Source organism: Artemia franciscana, chromosome 1 (genome assembly GCF_032884065.1).
Source record: "Artemia franciscana chromosome 1, ASM3288406v1, whole genome shotgun sequence".
Taxonomy (NCBI): Eukaryota; Metazoa; Arthropoda; class Branchiopoda; order Anostraca; family Artemiidae; genus Artemia; species Artemia franciscana.
Window position 1 is genome coordinate 13,232,412 of NC_088863.1, and position 16,986 is coordinate 13,249,397.

The following is a 16,986-nucleotide window of genomic DNA, read 5'->3' on the forward strand; positions in this document are numbered from 1 at the left end:
GGAGCAACATTAAAACTTAAACAGAAATTATTGTTTTATATTAAATAATAATTAATAATAATTTATTAATTATTAATAATATTAATTAATTTATTAATTATTAATAATATTAATTAATTTAATAATAATTAATTAATTATTATATATTAAGAACAGAAATTATCACGGATATGAGTTCCCCTCGTCAATACCCTTTAAGCTTTAAGCCCTTTAAGCTAAAGTTCGAATTTTGTTCCAATTCTTTGAGAATGACCCCTGAATCACAAAGGCCGTTTAATTAGAATAAATAGCTCTTTTCAAAGTACTAAAAAAAAACTTAAGCGTAAAGAGTGAGGTATTGATGAGGGGGTGCATCCCCTCATAAACCTAATAATTTCTGTTCACTTTAAGTTTCAATTTTGGAAAACATGTTTTTTTTATATTTAATTTCTGATCGTTTCTAAACGATGCTGTGAAACCCAGTGCCTCCTCATGTATAATTCTCTTCCCCAGGAATAATTCCTCCACAGAAAGATCCTCCCACGTGAACCTCTCTCCCGATCCTCCCGCCAGAAAAAATCCCCCCTGAAAACGTCTGTATGCTTCTCAATAAACAATACTATGTGTAAACAATGGACAAAGTTCATAGCTTGTAGCCCTTCCCCCGGAGACTTTGGGGGATTAAGTCGTCCTCAAAGACATAGTTATTAGATTTTCTAACTATGCTGAACAAAATGGCTCAAAATTTTGATCCAGTGGCTTTAGGAAAGAATGAACGTTGGAGGGGGCCTAGTTGCACTCACATTTTTCGTTCACTTAAAAAGGGCACTAAAACTTTTGATTTCCGTTCGAATGAGCCCTCTCGCAACATTAGCAACATTATAGGACTACTGGGTCGATACGATCATCCCTGAAAAAAAAAAAACAACAAAAAACAAATGAACACGCATCCGTGATCTTTCTTCTGGCAAAATATTCAAAATTCCACATTTTTGTAGATAGGAGCTTGAAATCTCTACCGTAGGGTTCTCTGGTACGCTGAACCAGATCGTGTGATTTTCATTAAGATTCTATGACTTATAGGGGATATTTCTCCCTTTTTTCGAAAATAAGGCAAATTTTCTCAGGCTCGTAAATTTTAATGAGTAGTACTAAACTTGATGAAACTTATATATTTAAAACCGGCCTAAAAATCTAATTCTTTTGATGTATATATTCGTATCAAAATTCCGTTTTTTAGAGTTTCGGTCGCTATCGAGCCAGGTCGCTCCTTACTTATAGTTCGTTACCACGAACTGTTTGATGAGACTCCAAAATAATCCGCATATTAAATCGTATTTATTATTATACTATTAAAATATTGTATGTATTTTATGTATTCGTTATTAAAATGAAAAATCATATTTATTGTCTCTCAGACTTCCAGTCATAAAAAAAAGTATTGTGACAGTAAAGCTAGGTTAAATCTAAAGTCATTCTCCCCTGAGACACCTTAACAATGCCAAATATCTAAAAGGAAATTGCTCAGTTGATAGGAATCTGATAGTTGACATGATATTTGAGAAAAAAAATCTCTGGCTCAGAGCCAAGGCTCATGAGCATAATGGTTCACGGGTCCTAGTGTTTGTCTCGAGCTGGGTCGCCCATGTCAAAATGTATGACTGAAACTTAACTATCCCTCCCAGAAATGTATAAAAAATACACAATCTTTTTATAGCCAAATAATTACCTGTAATAAATTTCATAAAATTAATAAAAGCAGCCATGGTCTTGTCATTTAATTAATGTGATTATTCTTAATTACTATAAGTACTGTCATTTAATTACTTAGACACCTCCTCTTCAAATTGCTTAACCCCTTGTCGAATCGAAAAGCCTGGCATATTTGGAGGGAGATTTATCCCTTTTATTTCCATTGAAAAAATATTACCCCAAATGTTGAAAAAAAATATATTTTACCTCTTCTACATTTTCGAGAATTGGAGCCTCTCTATTTTGGTCTGCGTATTTTTATCTTTGGGCGAATGCGCTACGAAGAATTTTACATATAAATAATAACAAATTCACAGGAATTTACTTGACAATTTGAATAAGAAGGGCCGAGAAATTCTAAACAATCTAGGATTTTTGGAGGGAGGGCTCCGAGGCACACTTCCCCCTGTTTAAATCCTTCGGGCTATGTCTTCATCTCTTTTGGAAACTCCGCCACCTACTACAAAAATTATGTGGCCCTTTTCATAAAAAATTGTGCTTCAGATTTTTCGCAATTTTTAAAGATGTATATAACCGATTCTAACAATCAGGTTCTAATCTCACTACCCTTTGATCTTTAAAAATAGTCTTAGCAAAGAATATTATTTTCAGAAGGTCTAAAGAGGGAGGTTTTTGATAAATTGGAATGGAGGAGGAGTGTTCATAGCTGTATCGGCCTCAGGTGGCTTAGTGCTACAGTGAGCTGTTAGTAGTACTAGCAGTAGTTAAGTACTAGTTATAAATTGGACTGATTTTATTTTTCCAAATAGGCTGCGAATTTCTTCACTATATGGTATTTTGGAGAATGGGTTTAAATATTTTCCTTAGGCTTAATAACTTCTGAATTGACTCGGATACATGTTTAATAGAGGTAGTAATGAGCGGCTACTGGGGATCCTTGAATAAACTCCTCTTAGATACATGGTGTCAGGAGGTAAATAAATTAGAAAAGGCCCACAAATAAGAAGCTCCTTTCCTTAGTTAGAGCAGTTTCTTTAGTTTATAATTTTATGGGCATTGAAATAGGGAATCATTATTTCGATAATAATTATTCCCGTTTTCATAATAATTTATAAGACCATTTCTAATAAATGGTCTTATTGAAGCTTTTTGTGTGAGAACATTGATTAATCTACATTGCAATTTTATAACATTGACTTTTTTCTTTTATAAGTTGGTTAATTTTTTTTTTGCTTATAGCATCAGATGTCATTTTTTTGTTGCTTTTTGTTTTCTTTTCTTGTCATTGTTGTTGTTGTTGTTATCCTTATTCTTGTTTTTGTGGGTAATAAAACATGCTGGTATTCCATTATCATTTTCTACCTTGATTGAGTTAAAGTTGATGTTTAGCACCAATTATAATTTCTCAATTTCCTATTTTTATTTAGTTGTACAAATTGTATTAATTAATCGGAGCAAGTTGGTTTGACAAAAAATTCTATAATTAATTTTGTGTAATTAATCGTAGTTATTCAAATTAACAGAAAATTGGAATTAATTACACCGTGGAATGTGCTTTAAAAATCAATATCTATTCTTAAACCAAAACAATCGCATCGTAAACTGTTAAACTCGAATTTTACTATTATCATGGTTATAAATTATATATTTTCTGAGAACCAAAGCTTAGCCTACCTATACAATTAGGTTTTACACAATATACATATCAGACTTCGAATTACGTCCTATTAACGGGTACAATTTTTATTTAGACAACAGTCGATTGGCAGCGTCCACGGCGAAATCACCCCACCCCTAAAAATTTTACATGGTTTAGAATACGATTAATGGAATTGTCGCTTTAAAAATATCAGCCGTGTCATCCCCTACTCTGTCCACAGACAACAATCAAATCCAATTTTCTGCAAATAAAATAGGAACACGAAAACTAAATTGCAAAATTAATGAAAGTAAGCCCGCTACCCCGTACTTTAAATTCTTTCCATAAAATTTTTCCTAGCAAAATATTGCTTCCGATCTAAAAAGGTTTATTGAGGGGGTGGGTTTTCAGTCATCGTGAATAAGCTAATGTTTTCCCAATCCAAGGGTCAACGTTCTTTTACTTTAATCATATTTTTTGTTTATTTTCTACGTCAAGAAATCTCATATCGTCCGTAAAATCATCAATTTGACATTAGAGCCATTCTGCTTAGAATATTAATGATTTTTCTGTTTTTATAACTAGTTGAAAGAATTTCGCCCTTGGCTGATTTACGTAAATGCTCAATATGTAAAACTAGGTGACTTATATATAAGTCAATAGCATCAAAACAAGGCCTTTACCTATTTCCCAACTATGCTTCATGATTAGACTTTCAATTTCATCTCTCATGAATTACTGAATAAATCTTTTCAAACAAACAAGAGAACCATATAAAATACTAGAAGTAGAACTACGTCCAGGATCTTTTCTGGGTGTGGGGTGGGGTAAATCTTCTCTTGGATATAAGTCACGCATATTTTACATGTACTACATATGTTTTTGCTACTCTTGTAGAAGTAAGACCATTTATGTTTGTGTATGGAGGGAGGGGAGGTAGACAGTCTAGCCCCCTTGGAAACAGCCATGACCAGTAGTATTAGAAATGAAAAAAAAAATACAGCAAGATAATTGAAATTGTTGCCATAAAGTGGCTTAAACTTTACACACGCAAAAGGAACCTTCTGGCTCTGCTCGACCTCATATCCAAATGTGGATTCAGAACTAATGTTCGGAGGGGGGGATCCTGGTAAAAAATTTGGCTCTCAATCGGCATTTTGCCCCTCCAACTCCGTAAGTAGTGCAATTTTTTAGCTTGTGGAAGAAGAGAGCACGTGTCCTTAAAACCATCCTCTGGATCCGCCCTGTTAAGAAAAATGTTTATAATAATTTTTCATATAATTTGCCAATTTTCCTGTTTTTTTCTTTTCTTTTTTTAATCTGGATACCAATATTGTTTTGATATGATAGATGCTCAAACTTGGCATAAACTCAAGGGATCTTGCCCTGTTCAGTCTCCCAGATCTCAAAATTTGTACTATTTTTACAATAACTACTCATTTAGTCTGCCCCTCTGTCCCTATAATTAGTATAGTTTTTACCTTCTGGAAAGTCAAAATTACATAGTGCCTGTATATGCCCCTGAAACGACCCCCTGAAACGACCCCTCTTCAGATCTCAGGATGTTTCAAAATTCAGCAAAATTTCACTTTAAAAAGGAAATAACCATTTTGATATATTTTGATATCCTGTTTGACATTAATGTGAACTTCTACTTACTACCTTGGTTGGTTTGGCATCTTTTCACACAATTCAAACTTCTTTTCAAAATACACATTTCACATCTTACACCTTTCAAAACCTCGGGCAAATGTGAATGAAATTATTTAAAACGGGAGATGCATATTAACCTCGTATTTATTTTTCGTAAAGAAGATTGTGTATTTTTTTTCTTTTTTTTTTTTTTTTTACTTCGAAGACATACGTCAAACTTCAAACGTGAGGTTTATTGTGTAAAAGATTTCAAAATGATTTAATTATTTTCAAACAGCATCTTTGACGTATATCTCTACCACGCATTAAATGGGATCCATTGGGGGAGATGTATTTGACCTCCAAAATGGGAGTTTGGGAGGGGATTGACCTCACAAAATATTGCAATTATCATAGGAATCACGGTCACATCAATTAGGAGGTAAAAAATATTAGAATGATGAAATAATACTTTTATAGTATCTTTTTAAAAACATTTCTACAACTCCTATCGGAGACTTAAAAAAAGGATAAAAAAAAAATAACAATGGTTCCTAGTTCTGTCTTAACCGATTAGAGAAAAATTTAGTTTTTTCGCTATTTATATTTTGCCAAATTGCAATATATTTTGCTAAATTTGTAAAAAAAAATCACTTTTTTCCTTCCTGATTCATTCCAAAAATTGTATTTTTCATTTTCCCACATAAAAATAGTTTTAATGGCTGATCTTAAAAAAAAAAAAAACAACTCTGAATTTCGAAAAGATGTTTGCCCAAAAACATTGCTAGAAATCACCAAAGAAAAAAATATCATTATGGGAAAAAATTGCTGAACTTAACGGTGAATCACTGCGGGTGGCAACCCCGCCCTCGGTCCATATTATGTTGAAATAGAATCTTGAAAACTGTCTTTAGCGTCGAAATTACTGGTTCTACCGGATTCCGCTTAACACAGGTATTATTTAAACATAATTAGGCCATTCTGTTTCAGGGCTGATGGTGATTTCTGAAATTTTCAGAAGTAAGCGTACTGAAAGGAAAAGCGAAAATGAAATATTATTATGTCGTAAAAATATTGACAAATAAACATTTTGTAAATGTTTTCGTAATATTATTGCGAAAACTTGAGTCCCTAGCCGGTAAAAGCAACCGGTAGCAGCCCTTTATTTATTCAAGCTAATATTTAGCAACTTTTAAACAATTAAAAGCGGATATGTCACTTTCATTCATAGGTGTCAAGGCCGTATCAAAGGGAGGAGATGGAACCCAGAGGCGCCATTTGGGGGGTCAGGGGTGGGCAAATGCCCACCCCAGATTTTCCAGGGGGCCCAAGCTTCCATCACAAAGGGCTCTTTGCCGGCCATAATAATCCATTATGTCTAATTGATTTGAAATTACTGCGCGCCTATTAACCAAAGAGCGTAATTACTTGACGACCCTTGGGGTAATTACGCTATTTGCTATTAATCATTGTAAACTTTGAAAGTAGGTTAGATACATAATAAAATTCTCGAGTTCTTTCAAATGCCCATTTCCTAGATGATTACGCGACATGAAGTGATTCAGGGGGGCCCAAGATGGATTTCATGCCCACCCCAAGATTTGGTCCAAATGGCGCCTCTGATGGAACCCCTCCCCCGAAATGTTTGTCCTACTCTTGAAAACGCAACAAAATGCATATAAATAAATTGTTGATGTTTCTTTTTAAGTTTTTTGTAAGCCCCCCCCCACGAAAAAACAACCCCCTCTGAACCAAAATTCTGGATACGACCATGGCAGATACATGTGGCTCTCTGTATCTATCCCTCAGTTTCCAGTTCTAAGACTGTGAAACATATTTCTTTCGGTAGAATATTTTACAGATTGAAGTGGTACATAGACTATGTTATCTTGACGATTAATACTGTTTCTGGAATAATATGAGCCTTCCATTTCATGATCACCTAATGGATTAGTTAAGACCATGCCCGTGTCAAAGATTGTTTTTTGGAAGGGGGGACACATAAGAATTTTGTGTAGGGGGCTGTCAAAAAATTAAGAAAAGGGGATCTCAAATAAAGATCTCATTTACCTGGACTACTAAGACCAATTTGTGAATCAGAGAAATATTTGTTAGTTCCTTAGGAGGAATAGTTTTTCGTCTGCATCCTTACGAACATTTGACGAGTCAGATAACTTCTTTGGAGGGGGATCAGACCCGGTAAACCACCACCCTGGATAAAGCCCTTCTACGACCTCTTTCAATAAACCAATCTTTCCTTGCCAAGAACATTGTCCAAATCCATGAGCTGAGGTAAAACATACCCCTGCTCCAAGAATCTATATTTTAAATATAAAAACAATAACGGTGTCTCATTGGATAATTTCAGTCCGAGATAAAGAAGCCCAATCCAAACATTAAAAGGCTAAAATTACTAATGTTCGACTAAATTCTATTCAATCCTAATTCAAAATATCGTAGAAAACAAATATTTTATTCCTTCTATAAAATTTAAACTGTGAAAAATGAGAATTTTTTTTCAATTTTGAATATTTTTAGAAAATTTGAATATTATTTTTTTTATAAATTCTGTTTAATTTTGTCACAATTATTACACAATTCTCTCATTTTTGTGTTCTTTAATCTTTTTCATCCCCCTCCCTTTCCAGGGGGTGCACCCTTCAAGAAATAAACTCTGGCATATTATACATAGACCTAGATATTTGCTTTAATGGATGAAAACGTACAGAAACTTATGCAAATACTTAGAAATTTCTTTTTATTTCTTTTTGCTGGGTGATTGGTTGGTCAATCGGACACTTTAAGGATTGGAACTAAATATCCTCAAGCCCCCCTCAATATCCCTCAGATATAAAAATAGACTCAATATCCCTCAATTATAATTTCAAAAGAACCACATCGTCGTCCAAGCATAATGACCGAGCCGTTAAGAGAGCTTAACGGCTCGGCCAATATTTTCGGAATCTTACGACTTTTACGATTTTCCCCACAATTTCCTTTTTTTCCTAGTAGATTGCCTCTTTTTGTGCTGTTATTCCTACTAATCCTGCTCCCCCCTAATACAATAAATTTTGGGCGTTTATGCCTGGTCTCCATGAAGTCTCTCCAGGGTACTAGTTTGTACCCTACTGTACCTATTTTATTATATATTGTATATATTGTACCTATGATACTAGTTTGTAGTTATGTTTAGTATGAAAATTTAGCCGTAATTAGACAAATGTACTTGAAAAATGTAAATTTACGCATTAAACCAAGATGTGACGCAACATTGCGTCTTTGCTGACCAATGTCATTTACTTTCGCTTCATTCGAACGTGCTCTGTAAATCACTATGTACAAATGCTGGGTAATTTGCAGTCCCCCTCTCCGTTATAGGTTATAAACATTCACTCAGTGTTAAAAATTATTTATAATAAGGTTAGGTTAGGTTGAGTTAGGTTAAAAAATGCTTAAATTTGAATTTGCGGTAGAAGCGATTATTATATTTGTAAAGAACATAACAGAGGCATCGAGTGGTATGTTCAATTTATTGGTAGGTCAATTATACGAACTGCGAAAAACTTACCAAGATTTTTTTCCAGAAACTAAGTTTCAGCTGGGTGGGTAAAACTCGGGTCTGAGGAGCAAAATGAGGTCTGGAGGGGGAGTTGCCCCCTTTCCGCATAAAAAATTACACCCCTGGTCAGGTACGTTGATAATTTTTGTCGGGGGGGGGGCAATAAAAAAAATCCAGGCCTGTAGGTTATTGCTTAAGGAAATCTGTTTATTTTAAGTATAATGTTTGATCATTTTTGTGATGAAAATATGAGAATTTGACATCCAGTACCTTGTTCTTTTTTGAGTGAGTTTACAATCCCTCGATTGCTGTGGATTTAATTTGAAATGATTTTCCGGTTCTTCTGCTCCAAATTCACGCAATCTTCACGGGAGAGTGACGTCACTCGCGTTGCTAAAATGAATAGGAAACTCTCTTTGGCCAAGTGGTTCATATGCATTATAGACGCGAAACTAAAAACATTGTAGAATTGAAAGCTCGGTGAAAAAGAGTACCTTTTATTAACTTTTAAGAATGCCTGATACCCTGTGTAAACCCTGTGAAATAATGGATATCCGTGGAACTGATAGTGGAATGGACGATAGTAGTTCAAGCGCTAGTTCTAGTCGTAGTATAAGCCCGGTGAGAGGTGAGACCAGGACCTCAGAGTATGGTCATGCTGATAGGTGGTTAAGAAAGTCCTTGAGACCGCGGCGAAATATTATTTGGAGGATCGGTGAGTTTTATTATCCAAATTTGGGGTTATAGATAAGTTTGTAAACAGTTTTAAGATAGAACGCCATTAGAACCGGTTTTAATTGACCCACAATCTGGATTCTCGTAATATGCTTTTATTTTGATACAGTTGTGAACAGACTTCGAGAGCTTCTCTTGGTTCAAATAGGCTACTCTCTTACTTCTTTATCTGGAAATGTGTAAGTTTATTTTATCTTTGCAGGTGTGTTTTCAGTTTTGGGTAAATTGTAGAACAGCAATTTTTGCTAATTCCACAATTTTTTTGTGAGGTAAATAGATCCACAGCCTAAGAGCTTCTCGCTATCACGGGAATCTGTTAAGCTAGATGAAAGTCCTGCTCAATTGGTTGGCCCCTTCAAAAGGAAACACTGAACATTTTCAAAACAACCATGAAAAACTCCAGATAGACCTATTTACACATATTTTTATACTATTTACAAATTTTTAAAGGTCATCAAAAGTCAGGGCCCTCTAGAGGGAGAAGGAGGGGAGATAGTTGCTTCAAAATACCTTCCCAGGATATACTTTAGTCTGTAGATTCATCCCTGAAAGTTTCATTTTCCTAACCTAAACTCTTTCTGAGATAGCAAGAAGTCAATTAACTAGAATTTTACCCTATTTACTTAGAATAGCCTAGTCTACATCGTTCTTAAAAGCATTTTTTTTTACAAAAAAAATATTTTGAACTTAATCCTGTCTTCACATAATTGTTTAAGACTTACAAATAGGCTAGCGAAGAAGAAACAGTTAAAAACAAAATCCCAACCCTAATTTTGGCTTGGAAGTTGCATTGGCCTAGATCCAGAAATTTTCAATATAGCCTAGTGAAAAGCCACAATAGGATACTAGAGTTATATCTAATTTTTTTGTGTGTGTGATACGATGTCCCTATCCTTCATTTAGGCTATATGGTAAGGTAGATCTCACACTTGAGTAAGCCTGGGATCAAGCTATGAACATTATGCGAGTTGAGGAGTTTAGCGCCCGAGTCCTTTGAAATTTCGAAATCTTTGCTGTTTCTCCTGTAGCCTGATTTCTTATGTTTTGTATATAGGCTAGGCTATTTAAATTTCTGGAAATTTTTTGGAATATACGTACTTCCTTTCTCACTTCAAGAAACTGTGTCCTATCAAAAGTAATTTCGAAGGGGAGGGGTAATTAGAAAAAAAGATGAACTATAAGAAAAATATAGGCCTATACCATGATTAATTTAAGAAATATCTCATGGGGGGAGGGTTTGAGCCCGTCTAGGACTTACTAAATCCTATTCAAATATAAATTTTGTTTATTCTGAAGAACATTTTTATCTGAGTCTTGGAAATTCAGTTCTCCGGGTAACCCTAGAGGAGGCCAAGGTAGCTTTTCCCCTGGAAGACCAACAATAAGGGTCAGATTTAAATCTTTGGCGCCCCTGGCCCAAACATAGACATCTGATAGTTAATAAGTGGATACAGACTTTGTGTTTTTTTAAAATCACTTTTTTGTGCATAGGCAGCGAAGCAATAAAGTGCAACTGGCAGTTTGACGGTATGTCACACAAATCCAGTTTTGTTAAGAAAAAAATTCGATCAGTGTTTTTTTTTTCGCCCGGGTATATGTGTATACCCGGGTATACACATATATGTGTATATGTGTAAATCCTGGACTGCCGACAATTGAACCATTTTAAACTTTCTATTCCTTGGGAAATAATCTATTGACTTGCCCCCTCCCTGGTTTTTATTCCAAATGTGTGCCAATTGCCAAATATGCTTCAATTGTTCTGGTTCAAAAGCGTTCCAGTTCTTATGTATATGCTTTCTAGCACTTCTAGGCTCGAGAATATACCCTAAGCGAATATACCCTAAGCGAAAAATTAATGGATATACCCTACGCGAAAAATTACCCTAATAAGATAGAGGGTGGGGATAGAACCCTCCGGATATAGATTTTACCTAATTCGAGAATTTGTATTCTTGTCTGCTATTGAAAGCTGTAGTAGTTTTGGAAGTTTGAGCATTAAATACCCACCTCTGGGCAACAAGGCCTTTAACTTCAAGACAACCACCTAATTTATATTTTGATTCTGGAAGGGAAGGCAACATTGTACGGAAAATATACGATATCTACTGGGAACCTCTTGATAATTCGGCGGGAGGGGTGCCCTCTGCCCAGGTATATGCTTGCCTCAATATATTTCTGATTGTCTGACTAAGTTTAGAAAAAAAGAAAATAGGTTAGGTATTTACCATAATGTGTTCTGGGCAGCCACAATTCGGTAAAATTCTAGTTGAGTGAATTTTACTCCTTCTGAAATATCTCAGAAAGGGGTTAGGTTAGGGGTAGGAAAATGTAGCTTTCAGTGATGGGTCTGCAGGCTAAAGTATATCCCGGGAAGGTATTTTAAAGTACCCACCTCCACTCCTTCTCCCTCTAGAGAACTAGTACAACAATTTTGTTGTACTTTATTCATGCAGAAGATCTATTTTGCAAGGTTTCACTTTTACAACACACATATTTTTAAAGGTCACCAAAGGTCAGGGCCCCCTAGAGGAGGAGTGGAGGTAGGTACTTAAAAATACCTTCCCGGGACATACTTTAGCCTGTAGACCCATCTCTGAAAGTTTCATTTTCCTAACCTAACCTATTTCTGAGATAGCAAGAAGTCAATCAACTAGAATTTTGCAAATAATTCTTTTAGGATGATTACAGCACTACCACATCGGGTAATCAAGGTCATATCTGGGGAGACCTGGATTGAATACCCCCCCCTGAAATGTTTGCCCGACTCGTACAAAATTACAAAAATGCACGTAAAATTTTTTTTCGTTTTGTATACTTTTTTGCAATCCCTCCCCCATAAAGATTGTGAATACAGTTCTGCTGATAATATATCCCCTAGTAATTATCACCTACATTTCTTCTTAAAGATGTTTCATGGTACCAATTCTTCCGATACTGAATTGAAACCCTTATGAGCAAATATTTCAGTAAATATGTTTTTCTATCCAAAAATTTACCGTTTTCAATAACATATATTACTTCACTCTTTCAAAGAATAGTTTCATAAATCTAGTGGTTGTTTACGTGATTATTTCGGAGATACCCTGTTTTGACCGCCTGTTGCGGCAAGGATATGTAAAGAAACCCAAAAACAAGTAATAATTTCTTTTTCAAATTGTGAAAGACCATATCTCTATTGATCGTCGTCTTTGGATTGGTTCCGAAACCAAGGTCCAAAGTACTTAGGTCTGTTGCCGCCCTTTCTCCTTTTTAGTCTGCAAAGAAACAAGGCGTTTGTTAGTTTATCCTGTTGTGTGAAAGATAATCAAAATGTCTCGCCGAGACAATCGAAACAATTACAATTTTCGAAATAGACTGCAGTCTATTCGCATTGGTATGTTTGTATTGAAGACATTTTAAATTTTGGCACTTTTCTGTTGAAATATCCTAGAGATGACAAATCTTTGTTTATTTGAGTGTTTTGATTGGGAACCTGTTCCATTTCATTTTTTGAGAAAGTTGATATTAAGCACAAGTTCGGCAAAGCAACATTTGTGTTGGAATCAAGAAAATGAAAAGGTTACTTGTGTATTATAGCGACCACACTGTTGTTCTTGATCTGTTATAAAAACCGGTTTTTCTATGTGCACTCGGTAATAATTAGTTTAGCCTGAGTAAGATAAACTACTAAGCAGATGTTTCCTTTTGTAGTTTCCTTAATTTTGTTTCTAATATTTTCATCATATTTTGGTATATTCTCTGAGTGCACACTAAGAAACCTATTTGACAATAGATAAAGAACGACAATGTGGTCGCTATAATACACAAGTACCATGAAAGGTTTCAGAAATTTTTCATATGACAAGCCGATCTTCTTGGGCCTAGTAACCGCTTTATGTTGTAATGGTATTTTAGTATTACCAATGGATTGATTGACAGTTATAAAATACATTAAAACTTACTCGACAGTTAAAAAAAATGTTTTTAAAAGTTTTCATCACTGGCTGTATACTATAGAAAAATTTATTTAGGCTACGGCAAAAAGTTTTGCTGGACTTCAAACAAAAAAAAAAAAAAAAAATCTGTTGAAATTGTGGCTGTCTGTTTGAATTCCAACAAATTGCTGAAATTATTAAGATTTATGTACTTTTCAGTAAAAAAAATGTAATTTTTGACTTAGATAGATTATATTAATCAAGACAGTCAGGACTTAAACAGTAGTTTGATATTTCATGAATATCATTTTAAATTTTACTATTGGACCATTGAAAGTAATACGTTCAGTATAAATTCAATTCAAATATTCGAGTTATGGCAGAAAAAAGTGAATGCTAATTGAGTTTTAAGTTTAACGAGATAATGTAAAATAAGGAAATATATTTTTAATTTGAAATGAGTTGAACTTACTTGTCTGCAAAATTAACACGCAGAATTTTAAGTACGAAAATTATATTCTAACGTTTATAATCATTTATTTTTAAACACATTTTTGTCAGTTTCTTTAGGTAGAAAAATTACTAAATACTTAGAAAAGAGTATTTTCGCTCGATTTTACGGTTTAAAATTTATAGCACCTTTCCGTTTCAATTTTTTTCGAAACACAAGCAAGGAACGCTTGCATGAATTTATGTAGATAATTGAGTTGGTTTTTTTCTAAGAAAAATTCTGAATTTTATTTTTCTGAGAAAAGTTATGAAATTCCTTGGCATAAAAGCCACCAACTATTTTATACCACCCTTCCACCTTTTAATCTGTAGAAACAAACCCTAAAGTTAGTCTTTGTTGTTGCGTGACGTATGATAAAAATGTATTCATTTCAGTGACAGGGGAGGCCTGCTTCTGAATTTTTTGCCTCTCATCGATTTCGAACAATATTTTTTGGTACCTTTAATTGAAAAATACCCTTATTTTGACATTTTCATTAATAAAAAAGTTGTTTTCCCTTCCTAGATTTTGAGAAATACTTTTTGCCCCCTCTCCCCTGAATTTTCTTAAATTTGTGCCCCTGTTTTATTTATTTCTCCCTTTAAGTTTTCTAAGATAGTTGTGAGATAATGTCAAAGATTCAATGTGGTAAGGCTGGAAAACCTGCCCTTGCCCTTTTGAAATATAGACATTCCTTCGGTTATTTCAATAATTTCTTAAATATTAAATATATTTACGCTATTATTGCGCTTTTTTAAAGTTTGACATAACCCCTCCTGAAATAAATTACTAAGTACGGACCTGAATCATGATATAGCATTACAGACAATCTTAGTTTTTGCATTTTCGTAAAGGGTCAAATTATAGTCGTAAATTATTAGTCGTAAAAATTAGTCGTCAAATTATTTTCGTAAAGGGTCAAATTATAGCTGTTGCTAGGGGAGTTTTTTTACAATGTTTGTTCGAATTTCTTCTTTTTTCGTATCCCATTTCATCCGTTCGAGTTAGACGGGTCATCTTCAGGAATTCCTTTGTTTTTAAAATTTGTCGCCTTTTAGAGTCAAGTTCCATCGGGAGGTGTTCTGAAAAGGGAAACAAATTTCGTTGTCAAAAGAATTTTCTCGTTAACAACTTTAATTAAACCGCTCGTGCTCGTTGGAAAAATGGGACATTCCATTAAACCTTATTTTTCAAAACTAATACAAAAATTTCAAAATGAATAAATACTAGTCAACAATGAAACTAACTGATATACCAGAAGATTTTTTAGTATATAATTCGTATGGATACCCTAATAAAAAAAGGATTAAAAATAGAAAATTGTAAGTTGAATTACATATCCCGGATCGAATTTTTATGTTGAATCAAGTGATGATATTCCTTTGTCTATATATTTTCAATTTACCTCTAAAAAGGACAATTCTTATAAGGAAAGCATTACATAGCACATTTTGACATCTTGCTTTATATCTATTTATTTTTTATCTCCCATTCCTTTTCCTTATTTCACCGACTTTTGTACCGTTTTTGTCACAAATATGAGACTTGATTGTGAAGTGGCAAGAAATTGGAACCCGATAGAGCACCGTAGCTAAAAATTTGAACGTGTATAAATGTCTGGGTACTTGTATGATATACCCCCGACCTAATATTCTTCATCCAAGTAGAACCTGTTTCTCTGACGCTCAATCCTAATGAAATAGGCCTAAGTAGTCTATGATAAAAATATAATACTGTAGAAACAAGTTTAGGCTATATATTTACACATTAGGGGGGGGGGGTAAGGTATAGCGGGTGTGCATGCCTATGCGTTAGGTACAATTATTCTGCATATTATGTAGTAAGAATTGTTTTCTAACTCCACACTGTCCAAACATTTTATCCCTCCCTCCCCCCTAATGTGTAAATATAGGTCTATAGCCCAAATTATGTATTTTTCATCTATTCGTCTCCTCTCTTTGTCTTGTCTCGCGCTAAGCTGAAAGAAACTAACGAAAAAACCGGTTTTACAATGCGTCAATGATTGAGCAACTTGAGTGATCGGTATCAAACAGCTCTTGGTAACAAACTGTAAGGAAGGAGCGACCCGGCCCAATAGAAACTGACACTAAAAAAAAAATGGAATTTTGATGCCAATAGATACATCAAAAGAATTGGATTTTTATGCTTATTTCAAATATACAAGTCTCATCAAGTTTAGTCTTAACCATCAAAAGTTAAGAGCCTGAGAAAATTGGCCTCATTCTCGAAAAGGCAAAAAAGGGGGTAAAAGGGGGTAGAATCTTCCTTGGGGATGAAAATTTCTGGGGAATGAATATTCCAGGGGAAATGTTACACTGAGTGGTTTTGACAGAGTTACTGAACGAAATTCTTTTTAATTATCTTGCATTGTCTTCGCCCAATTTTTTATGTGGTGATGTTACCGGGGAATTATCCAGGTGCTTTTTTCCGCGTGTTTTGTTTTCTTGGAAATAGTTTCTACGGAAGAGGGCATTTCTGGATTGATCGAGAAACCGATTAGAGATTACAGTCTTATTCAAATGAAAGAATTCTAAGGAGAATTTTTCAGGGTAAATTGTCCACAGTTTCACAAGGAGAGGGGATTCTCAACGAGGGTGGAACTGTCTGGAGGGAATTTGACGGGAGTAGGTGCACTTTACATTGGATGAAATTTTCACGGAGTTTTTCGTGAGTGGGAGAGGTGTATTTCACAGAGAGTGAGCCAGATTCACTGGCATTATTAAAAAAACGAACAGAAAGTATGTCATGTATGAAGGGTTGCCTCCTACTCAATACCTTACTTCTTACGCTAAAGTTGACTGTCTACTAAAATTGAAACACAGGGGCCGTTTAATTAGAATAGGACGCTTTTCTCAAAGTGCTAACAACTTTAGCGTAAAGAACAAGGTATTGAGGAGGGGACAGTCCTTCGTATTCGGAATAAATGTGCCAAAATTAACTGGCAAATTTTGTTTTAATTTTTCATGTACGGTGAGCCAAATTCGAACCTGCATTAGTTGAAAAACATTGAGAAATTAAATATAAAAAACAAATCTTTTTAACTTAAAGCAAGGAGTGACATTAAATTTAAAGCGAACAAAAATTATTCCGTATATGAAAGGGGCTGTCCCCTCCTCAATGCGTTGCTCTTTACGCTAAAGTTTTTGTTGTTTTAAAAAGTAGATTTGTGACAAAGAGTCAAACTTTAGCGTAAAGAGTGGGGCGTTGAGGAGGGGACAGTCCCTTTCATATACGGAATAATTTCTGTTCGTTTTAAGTTTTAATGTCGCTCCTTACTTTCAGTTAAAACTAATTTTTTTTT

The 16,986-nt window shown here is 34.5% G+C and overlaps 1 protein-coding gene across 9 annotated transcripts in view; it reads left to right on the forward strand.

Moving 5' to 3' along the window:
- LOC136025923 (6-phosphofructo-2-kinase/fructose-2,6-bisphosphatase-like) overlaps nt 1-16,986 on the forward strand; it is a 127,176-nt gene that overhangs the window by 65,512 nt on the left and 44,678 nt on the right. For 2 of the 9 annotated variants that reach the window (XM_065702004.1, XM_065702012.1), the window contains exon 1: nt 8,948-9,237. The exons of 4 other annotated variants lie outside the window; for them this stretch is intronic. In XM_065702004.1, coding sequence (XP_065558076.1) covers nt 9,036-9,237 — 202 coding nt within the window. In that variant the 5' untranslated portion in view covers nt 8,948-9,035. Of the gene's footprint in view, nt 1-8,947; nt 9,238-9,286; nt 9,437-12,517; nt 12,634-16,986 lie in introns of those variants that run through there. 3 more of the 9 variants (XM_065702062.1, XM_065702071.1, XM_065702037.1) reach the window with 2 other exon arrangements.